We start from the raw sequence: 14,996 nt of genomic DNA on the forward strand, positions 1-14,996 counted from the left end.
ACTGTTGGATTTTGTTAGTGATATATAAGAATGCTGATGACTTTTGTGGGTTTATTTTGTATTCTGCAACTTTGCTGAAGATGTGGATTATTTCTAATAGCTTTTTAGTAAAATCTCTGGGGTTTCCAAGTATACCATCATATCATCAGCAGAGTGATAATTTGGTTTCCTCATTACATACTCTAATTCCTTTAATTTCTTTTTCAGCTCTTATTGTCAAAGCTAACATTTCTAATATGACATTGAATAGTAATGGTGATAGTGGGCAACCCTGTTTCACTCCTGATCTTATTGGCAATGGTTCCAGTTCATCCCCATTACATAGGATGCTTACTGATGGTTTTAGCAGTAATGCTACTGATTATTTTAAGGAAAAGACTATTTATTCCTATACTCTCACGTGTTTTTAATAGGAATGGATGTTGGATTTTATCAAATGCTTTTTCTGCATCTATTGAGATGATCATATGGTTTTTATTAATTTGATTATTAATATGGCAAATTATACTGATAGTTTTCCTAATATTGAACCAGCCCTGCATTCCTGGTATAAATCCTACTTGATCATGGTGTAATATCCAGGGGATGATTTTCTGTAGTCTTTTTGTTAATATCTTATTTAAGATTTTAGCATCAATATTCATTAGGGACATTGGTCTAAAATTTTCTTTCTGTTTTCACCCTACCCGGTTTAATTATCAGTACCATAGTTTATATAGCATTGGGGCTAATCATTTTTTAAGTGTTTCACTACCACTTTTTTAAATATAGATTATCCCTTAATCAGTATTCTATAGAATTTTGCCAACAACTAATAAAAAAGATCAAAATCAGGTACCCCATAGTATACTCTGTAGAGTTTTTTCAACTCCAGATATACCTATTTCCACTTTTTTTTTTTTTTTTTTTTGGTCATTCTTAAACTGTTTGGAGAAATTTATATAATTCAATTAGTGATGGAGAAGCTTTCAGAAAAGGATTGATATATTTCCTGAAGCAACATGGGAATTTAAGTTAATGATTAAGTCTTTAAAGGATTAAAATAATCCTAATAATTAAAAATAACAATCCTATGCCTGTGGCATTTATAGAGTTATCATATTGATAGTGAGAGACTGTATCTTTTAAAATATATATGATCTATACAAAACTATACCACTTAAGTGAAGGTGATAATGATTTAAATAATGTTAATGCTTTGTTTTCCATAGCTCACTAAGCATCTTCCACCACGAACCATTGGGTATCCTTGGACTCTTGTCTATGGTACTGGGAAACATGGAACAAGTTTGAAGACTCTATATCGAACAATGTTGGGTTTGGACACACCAGTGTTGATGGTGATTAAAGACAGTGATGGCCAGGTATGAAAGACATAGTGGATAAATCTTATCTGTAGCATGTATCTAATTAGCATCTATTTCCGAGAGTGGAAAAAGCATTTAGTACTTACACTGCCTTGTACGTAGATGTAGATGCTATATAAATCCTTTTCCTTCTAAAGTGATTTTTCTTAAAGCATAATTCTAAGCATGTAATGCACTATTCCTTCCCTCTTCCCTTAGCCCCCCAAATAATACAATTCCAGGTATTTCCCTCTCTCCTCTATGAGCAAACTTCTATTATCTACCGTTAATAAAATATAATAACAAATAACTCAATCAAATTATTTCAGCAGTCAGATTTAAATATCATATAAAGTATTCTTAAATCTCAAAATGGAGTCAGTTTGGTTCATACAATTTTCACAGTTTTCTGAGGTGTAAGGATAAGAAACCGCAGTAGGGTGCTGATCTCATCAAACAGGAAAACAGGGCTATTTGAAAGAAGTTGCAAATGTGAAATTAACATACTTTCACAACAGATTGGATACAGGCATGTGAGTGAGTGGTCAACAATGATATCTGTGAATATGATAAACTGGGAGGATGGTGATATCTCAGTACTGTTAGGGAAGTTTGGAAAAGGGTAGGCTTTGGAGGGATTCAGTTTTCAAAAATGTTGAGTTTAATTCTACAGGACAATCCAATTCAAGATGTTTGAAAAGCTTGAATTAAGGTGAACAAGTTAGTTTTATTACATAATGTAATGAAAGGAAAAGGGCAAAAATAGTCAAAATCATTTAATATATATATATATGTATATATATATATTTTTAAAAATCAAAATTATTACAATAGTCCTTTTAAAGAAATTGTGAGGGTAACTAAAGACATAGTGTTTTTATTTCCCCCAACAAAAGGAAAAAACCATAAACAGATGAATAATTTATCTGGTATTTAGTATCTTTATTGCTTAAGAGTTAGCTAGGAAAAAATGTAGGTAAAATTCTTGTTGGGGGAAGGACTACTTCACTCTGATGCAAATCCCTTTATCTGACTAGTTTTATTTTATTGTGATTTGCTTCATTTAAATAAACCTACTTGTTCTGATTTTACAGTTCTGTTTTACTTGCCCAGAATATGTAAAATCTTATAAAAAAATTTTTGTGCCTAAATATACGAATTGAGGTTTTGGGAATTAGAAATGAGTAGGAGGGTTTTTGTTTTTTTTTTTCTGATGCTCTTAGTATGCAGATTTAAGATTTAGTATGCAAATTATGGATACCAAAATATTCTTTACCATTCTATTTCCTGTCTTCAGTTAGTGTAAACTATTATAACAACTTATAATTCAATAACAGCGATTCTGTTTTCTATATCTAGTAATATAACTGCATTCTTTGATTCCTTTAAGTGTTTTTAGCCTCTGGATAGATTTATTGCATTAAAGTGGATTTTCTTTATTGAAGTGCTGGTGTTCCTTTTTGTTGTTGTTGTTGTAGTTTTGATGTTTGAATATCTATGGTATTAGGTCCCATAGAAAGAGTATACACAACACAACTTTTATCTTCTGGGTGATTAAATTTGAAGGCATTCCATATACATGTATTTTATTAGTATATATTGATTATGTATACTAATGTTACATATTAGTTAATAATTTTTATGTTTAAGTTTTGAATTTTAGAATCAGAATTAATTAGTTTTTATTCTTTATATTTTACTTTTTATTAATATGAGTCAAGTGGATAGAATGCCAAACTTAGAGTCAGGAATACTTGAGTTCAAATATAACCTTAGACAGTTTCTAACTATGTGACCTTGAGCAGGTCATTTAACCCCTGTTGGCCTCAGTTTCCTCATATGTAAAATGAGCATAATAATCATACCTGTCTCTCACAGTGATTGTGAAATTCAAATGATGTAATATTTGTAAAGTACTTTGCACAGTCCCTGCTGCATACTAGGCACTATATAAATGTTTATTGTTGTTATTATTATTAATGACATAATAATAATTGTTATTACTACTACAATTATTTTTATAACAGAATATTCTACCAACATTTTATTTTTTCTTCATTTACTAAAATATATGTAGTTTGTTATATTCTGACCATATTTGCCATGATATTCAGTATTATAAGTAAAATCAAGAAATATAAATTACTTTACAATTTATAAATGTACTTGACATGTGGATTGGCCTGTGGTAATTTAGCTTCTTTTTCCTTATAGGTTTTTGGTGCATTGGCATCAGAACCATTTAAAGTGAGTGATTGCTTTTATGGTACTGGAGAGACCTTTGTTTTTACATTTTCTCCAGAATTTGAGGTAAAAATATGTTAAATTTTTGTTTACTAAATACTGTCACAAACTTTATTTTATGGCAGAATGTTATCAATTAGTTTTCCAAAGTACTAAGGTTTTTTTTTTTTTAAATAGCTGTACAATAATAATTGCTACTTATTTAAAATGATCTTTCCGAATTCTAGGTTTTTTAAATTAACTGAAAATAAATAATTCAAACGCCTCAAATGAGCTTAATTAGTATTTTAATGATAATAATGATACTCTTAACTCTGAATTTATTTTTTCAGGTATGTTCTTTTGTCCAATGGGGTAAAGTTGAAATCTGAAGTGATTAGAAGAATAACGATGCCCTTAAAAATGAGAATAGATAATAAAGTTTTGTTTTGGAGATGTTGAGTTTTTTTAAGCAATTGATGATGTAGACCTAGAGATAAGATTTAACACTAGATATATAAAAATCTGAGATTCATCTTTTGGAAGATGTCAGTTGAATCTATGGAAGCAAATTAGATCACCTCATATTAATGAAATAACTTAAAGAGAAAATGGCCCAGGACAACTTGGGGGAATGACGATAGTCAAGAAGAGAGCAAAGTGGTAGTCAAATTGAGAGAGGTTCAACAGACAGAAAATGTTTGCTCCTTGAAGGCAAGGACTATCACAATTCTGTTTTTTGTATTTCCACTGCTTCACTTAGTATATAATTGTTCATTGATTTTATTGTTCCAACACCATAAACACAGTTATTGTTCAAACTATAAAAATGTACCTATTAATTGCTTATATATAAATTGTTCAATACCTATACTAAGTACTTTCCCAGTCAAAAAGATAATGAATGCTTCATGTCTTCTAAAGAGCCTACAGTGATTAAATTGTACTAAGCAACTAATACACATCAAAACATGAGAGGTACTGACATCTGGCTGTTCTCTGTCATAGTGCTTGGCAAATCATAATATATTTAATGAATAGTTTTTCAGTGAATGACTTCTTTCAAATGAAGGAGAGTTACTTTCTGAGAGATTCAGAAAGATAAAAAGGGCTTTTCCCTCCTCTATTTCCAATACTCAAATCTCTTCTTAATTAAGTTCAATACCTATAATTTATCTGATAATTGTTATCAGAGATTATTTTGAAAATTCTATATAACCACATAAATTTTCTGATTTTTTTAATCCATTCTGCCTATTTATACATTCTTAATTTAAAAAAAAAAAGCTTACTTAAAAGTCATTATTTTCTTTTTAATAGGTTTTTAAATGGACTGGAGATAATATGTTTTTTATCAAAGGAGATATGGATTCCCTAGCTTTTGGTGGAGGAGGGTAAGTCATGTAAAGTATTTATGGTAAGAATCATTTTTAAAAAATAACGGTCCTAGGGTACTAAATTGTTTTCACTTTAGGAATTTTTATAAAATATATAGATTTGTACTTTAGTTTTTTTAAAACTAAATTTAATTTTTTTTCAAATAGATTTGAACCTAAATAAATAAATTTCTTTAATATCCAATAGAAGTATTCTCATGGATGGGTTAATAAATTGACTTTTTAAATAAAACTGAACGTTGTGTTTAGGTAACTAGATACCTTGTTTGAATACGAATTTTATTGTTTTTGGCCAAAGACATTAAAGGGTAAAATAATTTGGTCTATTAAAATAAAAATGTGTACAAAATATAGGTGCTTCTCTGCTAGGTAATTTGTTTAAATCACTCTCTTTATGTATTTATACTATTATCTCTTACTGTAATTTCAAATCTCTATCATTAAGGTCAAAATTTATTTTGTAGTGACAGAATTGTTTTTATATTATTTCTAAAGGCTTGGTTGCTAATTGTAAGCACAGAAGCTTACTTTTCTTGAAATTTTGATTTTCTTCATAAATAAAGTGAACATTTAAGGGGCATTCAAGAGCCAACATTGTGAAATTAATTTTACTATTGTAGGAGCACTTTAATAACCTATGTACCAAGATTTCTGAGGCTTATTTTCATTTTTTCCCCTTTTTTCTGACATCTAATCAATTTTTCTGAGTTTAAATGCAGCTTTTTTTCCTGCTATCTTTTCCTTCCAGCTCTCTACTATAACCTGATTATCATCTTAGCGCTGTCTTCAGTTTTTCTTTTCTCAGGACAGTGCTTGAATATCCATCAGCTTAGTGTGTTCCTGATTTTTTCCCTCATTGTCCCTTTAGATGAAGGGAGTCTTACAGAGAGTGGTATTACAAGCAAATTAGAAGAACAAAGGATAGTTTGTATACTTCTCAGATCTGTGCATAAGGAAGAAGTTTGTGGCCAAAGAAGAACTGTGGAGTACATGATTGAATACAAAACAGATAATTTTGATTATATTAAGTAAAAGGGTTTTGTACAAGCAGAACTAGTGCAGACTAGATTAGAAGGGAAGCAATAAACTGGGGGAAAATTTTTACATTCAAAGGTTCTGATAAAGGCCTCATTTCTAAAATATATAGAGCATTGATTCAAAACAAGCCATTCTCCAGTTGATAAATGGTCAAAGGATATGAACAATTTTCAGATGAAGAAATTGAAATTATTTCCAGTCATATGAAAAGGTCCTCTAAATCATTATTGATTAGAGCAATGCAAATTAAAACAACTCTGAGATATACTACACACCTGTCAGATTGGCTAAGATGACAGGAAAAGATAATAACAAATGTTGGAGGGGATGTAAGAAAACTGGGACACTGGTACATTGTTGGTGGAGCTGTGAATTGATTCAGCTATTCTGGAGAGCAATTTGAAACTATGCTCAAAAAGTTATCAAATTGTGCAATACCCTTTGTTCCAGCAGTATCTCTATTGTGCCTATATCCCAAAGAGATCTTAAAGGAAGATAAAGGGACCTGTATGTGCCAAAATGTTTGTGGCAGCCCTTTTTGTAGTGGCAAGAAACTAGAAAATTGAGTGGATGCCCATCATTTGGAGACTGGCTGGCTAAGTTATGGTATATGGATGTTATTGTTCTGGAAGGAATGATCAGCAGGATGATTTCAGAGAGTAGACTTACGTGAACTTTAATGAGTAGAACCAGGAAATAATTGTACACAGCAATAGCAAGATTGTACCATGAAAATTTTGGTGAACATGGCTATTTTCAACAGTGAGACGATTCAGGCCAGTTTCAATGATGAAGAGAGCCATCCGCATCCAAAGAGAGGTCTGTGGGAACTGAATGTGGGCTACAACATTGTATTTTTACTTTTTTTGTTATTGTTGTGTTTTCTTTCTCATTTTTTTCCCTTTTTGATCTGATATTTCATGTGCATCACAATAATTATGGAAATATGTATAGAAAAATTGCACATGTTTAACATACATTGAATTACTTGCTGTGTAGGGAGCAGGAGTGGGGGAAAGGGAGGGAAAAAATTTGGAACACAAAGCTTTGCAAGGGTTAATCTTGAAAACTGTCCATGTATATGTTTTGAAAATAAAAAGCTTTAATAAAAAAAGGAAAAAAAAAAGGAAATCTTTTCTGTCTCCCAAGTTGTTGCTTATATGCAAATAACCTAGATAATTTATCTTTTACCCTCAATTTTTGAACATTATGGTATGAGTCTTTATTTTACTTTTAATTTACTTAAATTACTTTTTTAATTAAATTACTTTTAATTTACTTAATACTGATGTATTAAGAAAGACTGAAAAATGGATTTGATGCTATTCTGTTTCTCTTTCTTCTTTTTCCCCCCCCACTTTTACCCACTCCAAATTCACACATGTTATCAGCTTTCCTTAGAAAATATGAAGCAGCTCTTTTTTCCCCTTAGAAGAGAATTAGTGAAAGCAGTAAGTAGAAATTATGTAATGGTATTTTTAAGGAGTATACGTCAGAAAGGAAGAAGAGAAGATGATAGTATTTTTTTATATTTGAGATATTTGTATACTTCAGGGGAAAATCCAGTAGATAGAATGAAATATAGAAGACTTAGAAAGAGGTGGGAGAATTATAGTAGAATTCTTCTGGGGATGATGGGAAAATACATGTAGAGAAGTTGGCTTTGATTAGGTTGGATTTGATTTGAAAAAGCTACCACTTTTTCAAAGGCTAGATAAAGAAAGAAGTAGTATGACATGGAGGATGAAGGGAAGAAGAGCAAGTTTATAGTGAATAGCCTCAGTTTTCTTAGTAAAAAAAGAGAAAAGAAGTTTGGGAGAAGTGGTGCTTTTAGAGGTTTTAAATGAGAGAAAAGACAGTGTGGCTGGGTCACAACCCTATATGGGATCATAAAACTGAATATAGGGGTTGTGAAATGTTTGGCAATAATAAAAGCTACTAGATATTCCACAAGATTTAATTCATTATGTAAAAATAAATAAGTGTATCCATCTCATTAATATGCAAATTTTCTTTCATCTTTAATAAATGGTAAAATTGTATGTATACCAAAGAATTGTTCTAAAATCAATTTCTTCATGATTTATTACTAGTAAATGTTTGTATATATCTTGTATATATATAGATAGCTATCTACCTGAAGTCATGTAAAAATTTCTCAGGTGAAAAGAAGTTGCAAGTAGAAAAAGTTTTAAGAAGCACTAGCATAAAGGGAAAAGTTAAATGGACTGCCTAGCTTTAATGAAGGCCCAAGTAAGATTTAAGTGGCATGCATTTGCTATGGGAGCAGTTGCCATGTTATGACTTCTTACAACTCCATTCAGTAGCTCCATCTCCATCCATATAGATTATAATTTTGGGGGGCCCCAAAAATTATTCACTTACTCATTTACTTTAGATTAATTTAGATCAATCTTTTTTTTTTTTTTTTTTTTTAAGGGACATAAAATATCACATATCTATATGTGAAGCCTTTAATACATTGTAGGATTTGTTAGGGTCATTGCAGTATCATAAAGAGTATATTATGCTTAAATACATTTTTTGTAGACTGCTGTAAGTCCTGACTAATATATTTAACAAAACTGTTTTTAAACATGAAAAATAATTTTTGGAATAGATTCATAAATTTGGAGTTTTTCTGTACCATCAAATGAAAGAGATTAAGACTCTTTATGTCCTAGATTATTTCTAAGTCAGTCAGGCTTGAACATATATTGTTATTACATTCTACATACTTGGAAGATTTTTTTAACTTAGTTGACATCTTAGCATTCACTATTCAAAATAATAGCTATTTTTTACAGACTTCTTTTCATATTAGATCCATGCATGAAGAGCCTTCTCAAGCTACTCTCTGCTAAAGGAATTGAGATGATAATGCTATTTTCACAAAATTTTGAATATATTGGTAAAAGCAAACTCAAATTTCAAAGTAAAAGCAGTTGGCTTTTGCCAGATGTGTCAGAAAAAAACCTACATGCTCTTGAATCTGAATCTATATAAACCTTTTTGATCTAGCTTTTTTGAGATATACCCACATTTCCTTACCTTAAATGATTTGGGTCTTCCAAGTCTATAAATCAATTATATCTTTATTATTAAATGAATCTAGTTCATATTCTTTACTGCAGAAGAAGAGCTTAACATCAATATGAGATACAAGATATGATGATGATGATGATGATAAACATTTATATAGTGTTTTAAAAATAGCAAAGTGCTATACAAAAAATATTTCATTTGAACCTCACAACAATCCTGGGAGTTTATATCTCCATTTTACAGATGTTTAAACTGAGGCATACAAGTTAAGTAATTTGCCTATAGTTACACAGCTCATAAGTGACAAGGGCTAGATTTGAATTAAGTCTTACTGACTTCAGGTCTAACGGTGTACACAGTGCCATCTAGTTTCCTCTACCTCAGAGGCTAATGGAATTATATTTACAGATCATTTTTATATGTAGTTATGTATATTTGCTGTTCTGGCTGAAAGTTCAACAGTTTATTATGTAACATAACTGCTTTATCACATATATCACATATATATACTTAAGTTCATTGTTTCTGAATAAATTCGTCATTCTGATCAACACATTCAGTTCTTATATCCAGTTATCTTCCGCTTTCATATAATTAACTGTGTTGTGAGACTGAATTTACATGTTATATCTCTTATTAAAATGGGTGGTTTTTAAAGGCAGAGATTGGTTTTTAACCTTCTTTTATGTCTCATGTTTAGCTCAGTGTCTGGCACATAGTAAGTATTTAATGAATGGTTATTAACTGAATGTTGATTGACTTTATACTGACTAAATGAAACTAAATCAGACTAAAAGAAAGTCAGTGGATAAAAAAAATGAAATGTTAATGAAATGTTACAAAAATGCTCATGCTTTGTAACTGCTTATATTATTTATAAATATTCCCTGGCACAGCAACTCTGAAATAATATGGTGATGAATAATTTTTGTTTTTCATAATGATCCTATGCCAGATTGTTTATATTAGGTACCTAATTGATTTACTTTACTACTCTTTTTTTTACAGCAGTCTGTCCTTAATAATTCTTTCAAATCAATCTTCATTTATCATAGATATGATCATATCTTTGCTTAAAACCCTTTAGTAGGTTCCTTTTTCCTACCAAATAAAATACAATCTTTTTATTTTGGCATTTAAGACCTTTTACTATCTGATTCCTCCATACTATTATATCCTCATAGTACTTCCTGTGATTTGCCCCATCCAAACTTAACCCCACTCAGTCTTATACATGACCAGTGCTTCCAATCCTAGGCTTTTTTATTTTTAAGAGGTATTCCATATGCCTTATCTCCCATCACCCTCCCGTAAATCTACCTTTGGAAAGTCTTTCAGTGCTTACATCATATTTCACTAATACCTATATATTATGTTTGTCATGTAAATTAATGAGGGTAGGGATTCTATCCTTTTGTATATGTTTCCAGCATTATACACATAATAGACCCATAATCATTGGGAAATGCCTCATGACATGGAAACAGCAAGAAGATACAGAATAACAGATTAGGGATGACAGTAAACTGAAAATAGCCAATGAAGATTTTGGGAGTTGAGCCAGTTCAAGTATGTAACTTCACTTTTGTTAACTATTTTTAAAATTCTTCTAATACTTTTTTTTTTTTTCCCAATTGCAGGGGAGAATTTGCACTTTGGCTTGATGGGGATCTCTACCATGGTAGAAGTCATTCCTGTAAAACATTTGGGAACCATACACTTTCTAAAAAAGAAGATTTCTTTATTCAAGACATTGAAATATGGGCTTTTGAATAACTACTGTTCTTACCAAGATAATGCCCCAAACCTGACATGGACAAGCATAGTTTGGAAAGTTCATGAAGCAATATAATATAGCATGTCACTATTTTAGATGAGTCTGTGTCACCATTTATTAAGGTATAATTTTGGAGCGTTTTTTAAAATCATGTTCCTACCCCTTAAGTTCTTAAGGTGTAATACTTGCCTAGTGCCATGTACTTGCAGTTTTGACCGCAGTTTTAACAAATGAGTGGCCACTCCATTTAAAAATTGGTATCATCACAATCTCTCTGATGTTAGTGCTGCTATGTTGAACTTCCACTTAAGTAATTTTAAAAATTATGTTATTTTAAAGGAATAGCATATGGGGGGCATAGATTGGAGTTATAAATGATAGACTACAGTACTGCTGAGGTTGAAAGTGACCAACTTGCATTGTAGAACCAATACATAAAAAACTGTATGCCAAATTAAAGGATACTGTCTAGTTTTAATTCACCTGAGTATAACAGCACCATTATTTTTTTTTTTAGAAGGCATTCTCAATTCCATTTTAGAAAAAGTGAAATGAGGGGAAAATGCTGGTTGTATTAGATTATATTACACTTGCAGGTTTGGGGAAACAACACTAATGGAGTCTGTTAAAGATTTGTAAAACTGCAAGGGAGTATGAGAACTTAATGATTCTATTTGGTTTAATATATTAAGCAAGAAAATATAGTATTAACTTATTTGTAGTTTAGCAGGGCATTATCAGAAATACAAAGACTATGAAACACATGCATATTTCTTCAGCATAAAATATCAATATACTATTTTATGGTTTTGTTGTTTTAGCCTTGTTGCACTCCAAATCCAAAAGTATAGTTTATTCTTGTCCAAAAAAGAAAAAAAATGTGATTTTTAAAAATTGAGTGGATATATGTTGTAAATTACAGTTAGCACCAGCGCTAAAAAAAAAAAAAATAAATAAATAAAAGGGTCATGTACTGTAGTAGATAATATTGTAACTCAGTAGATTCGTGGAATATGCAAATTTACTGTCGTGACCTCAAGAAAAAAATGGCAGGCTAGAATATATCAGTAGTTCTTGTCCTCTTTTGTAGGAAAATCAGTAATAAACCATTGTGGCAATAACAACTCATTAAAACAGTTCATTTCAAAGCTTATATTCTATGTTATGCAAAAAACAAAAACTGCTGTTATACGTGTGACAGTGATTTTGTGCTGAAACTTCAGCTATTCCAGATGAACATTGTATATTATCTTGTAAATTAATGTTTAAAGGTAGTTTTGTTATTATAGAAAGTGTTGATTGACAGTTTGCTTATAGCACTTTAAATTATTCTAAAAATGGAATAAAAGCCAGCTGTGTGGGCTTAAGTAGATGTAGCAATATAGCACTTTAGTATATTTAGTTCTTTTGAAAGTTAAATACTTAGCTGAAGAAAATTTACTACTAGGGTAATTAATCGGAGCAGATGCTCTGTCATAATATGCTATTGCTGAGTATGAATGGAAATAAAGACATCATTTCCTTAATTATCTATGTAAATCTCTTAATATTTGTTAGAAGTTAGAAACAATATATAGATTAAATGTTTACAATATAAGGAATTGTAAATAAATATCACCTTTTTCTTCCTTGGTCTTCCACAGCAGTATTATTGTCTTTGTGGAGTTAAGACTAAATAATCCTGTAATGGATTTCAATAACAATAAGGTCATAGTGATGTATAGCAAATAAAACGAAAATACATGTGTAAAAATTTGAGTTGCAATTTATTGGAGTCAGTCAATAATCATTTGTATATTTAGAAGGGTTTGTCAATTAAAATATCTCATTTGTTATTTGATAAATGCCTCCTGTGTGTCAGGCACTGTATTAAGTACTTAGAATACTGAAAGAGGCAAAAGACACTCAATAATTTCACAGACCAAGTGGGAGACAATATCAGACAACTGTACGTACTATGTAGGATAAATGGTAAATCAGCAGAGGAATGGCACTAGACTTATAAAGTGTCTGGAAAGGCTTCTTGTAGAAGGTGGAATTTTATCTGGGGCTCGAGGGAAGCAAAGAGGCAGAGATTAGGAAGTAGAATATTTCATACTAAGAGGTTAGCCAGTGAACACGTCCATGGTCAGGATATGGTGTATCTAGAATTAGTGAGACATAAGAAATGCAAGTACTTATTGTAGGTGGCCTTCTCAAGGAATTTGACTACAAAAAGGAGAAAGAAATAGTGGATGATTGGAGCAGCTGGATGGCACAGTGGTTAGAGAACCAGACTTGAAGGTCAAGAGTTCAAAACTGGTATGGTCTCAGATACCTAACATTTCCTAGCTGTGTGACCCTAGGCAAGTCCAATTGCCTCAGCAAAAAAAAAAAAAAAAAAATAGGGGGTAATTGTGGGGATGTTTGAATCAAATGAAGGTTTTTTGTTTTTTAAAGATGAGAGAGACATGTCATTGGGGAAGCAGTCAGTAGAATGAGACTAAGGATAGTGAAATTGGGAATGACAAGAGGCAGTTTGCTGGTAGAGAAAAATGGGATAGAATCATTTGTATACATAGAGGGGTTTAGATTACCTCATTCATTATTTAAAAAGTGGAATTTGAAAGAGTGGCAGAAGTCCACAATTGGTATCAATTTTATTTAGTGAAATATGAGGTATAGTTTTCAGCTGAGATAGAGAGGGAAATAAAGGTTATATAAGGAAGAATGCAAAGGTTTGGAAAAGCCACTTTAATAGGTGAGATTGGCAATCTTTCACCATTCTCCTAATTTTACTTTCTGCATTGATGGTGCAATTGAGATTACCTAGGTCTTCATAAGGAGACCACATCTGGCCATGATTGTACATAGGAAAGTACACTGGTACTCAAAGAGAAGCACCAGGCAATCTTAAAACCCATACTCATGGGGAAGGGGTAGAACAGAATTGTAATAAAAATGGCTGCTACCTGGCAGCTTAGTGGGCCACTACCCAATTCTGGGTCACAGATTCAGGACAAACATACACTCAATGATTAGCATTCTGCAGTAATGAATGGCCATAGACCTAGGCAGTATACTAAGAAACATACAAGTTCTGAAAGATGGAAAGCTAGAACTAAGGCAGGAATACAGACCAAAGGAGAGTCTATAGTTCTGTTACTGAATGAGCAGTTTCTCATCTGGCTAATAGTGTGTGAATCTAGCAGCAATTTACTACTGTTCAGATCAAAACCTAGGTCAGGAACTTGCATAGTGCAGATTAACCGGCTAGTGATCAGATTTTGGAGTGGATAAGAATACTTTTAAATTGCTAAAAGCCTTTGTAGGTCCCCAGACTAAGCTGTTCCTGATGTCTTGGAATAGCAAAATTAGCACTCAAGAAAGCAACAAAACTTCCCTCCAGAAGTGCACAAAACTTATCCCCAAAATCAAGTCTGAAGTCAGGAGGCAGGCTGGGGGACTGAGCCAAAAAAAAAAAAAAAAAAAAAATCAGAAAACACTTAGGATGATAGAGAAGATGCTCAAGACAGAAAAAAATGACTTCAAAATATCAATATTTTTAAAAAAGAAAATACAGAGCTTAGGTATGGATTCAATGAATTCTTCAGAGATGAAGCAATATTTTATTAGTGAAATGAGTGAAAAAATTGAAAAGAAATTAGAACTTGAGAAGAAAAAAAGGGAATTAAAAGTTTATCAGAAGAAGCACAAAATCTGACTGAAGCAACAAAATGTACCACATAGAAGCTAATGGCTTCATGAGACAAGAAGAAATGTTCAAATTAAGAAGTCTAGGGGAAAAAAAGATTCAATAGCAGGGTCAGCTAGGTAGCACAGTGGATAAGAGCACAGCTCTGAAGTCAAGAGGACCTAGGTTCAAATCTGGCCTTGGCTACTTAACAATTCCTAGTTGTGTGACCCTAGGTAAGTCACTTAACTCCAATCGCCTCAGCAAAAAAAAAAAAGCAAAAACAACTGACCTGTAAAACAGATCGAGAGAAAAAAGTTATCATTGAACTACCCAAGCATCATGACCAAGAATCTCTGTATCTTAAAAGAAATCTTTTTTTTATGTCAAGATTTTTTAAAACCAGAGAGCAAAGTGCAAAGAGAGAGGATCCACTGGTCACCTTTTAAAAGAAAAACTCAAATAAAAACTCCTGTGAATATTATAGTAAAATCTAA

General features: G+C 31.6%; 1 protein-coding gene across 8 annotated transcripts in view; it reads left to right on the top strand.

The window, feature by feature from the left end:
- OXR1 (oxidation resistance 1) overlaps positions 1-10,921 on the top strand; it is a 550,745-nt gene extending 539,824 nt beyond the window's left edge. For 7 of the 8 annotated variants that reach the window (XM_051970977.1, XM_051970973.1, XM_051970975.1 and 4 more), the window contains 4 exons: positions 1,212-1,364; positions 3,561-3,656; positions 4,890-4,963; positions 10,690-10,921. In XM_051970977.1, coding sequence (XP_051826937.1) covers positions 1,212-1,364; positions 3,561-3,656; positions 4,890-4,963; positions 10,690-10,825 — 459 coding nt within the window. In that variant the 3' untranslated portion in view covers positions 10,826-10,921. The remainder of the gene's footprint in view (positions 1-1,211; positions 1,365-3,560; positions 3,657-4,889; positions 4,964-10,689) is intronic. The other variant, XM_051970980.1, reaches the window with a different exon arrangement.
- Positions 10,922-14,996: the final 4,075 nt, after the last annotated feature.

Source organism: Antechinus flavipes, chromosome 1, assembly GCF_016432865.1.
Source record: "Antechinus flavipes isolate AdamAnt ecotype Samford, QLD, Australia chromosome 1, AdamAnt_v2, whole genome shotgun sequence".
Classification (NCBI taxonomy): Eukaryota; Metazoa; Chordata; class Mammalia; order Dasyuromorphia; family Dasyuridae; genus Antechinus; species Antechinus flavipes.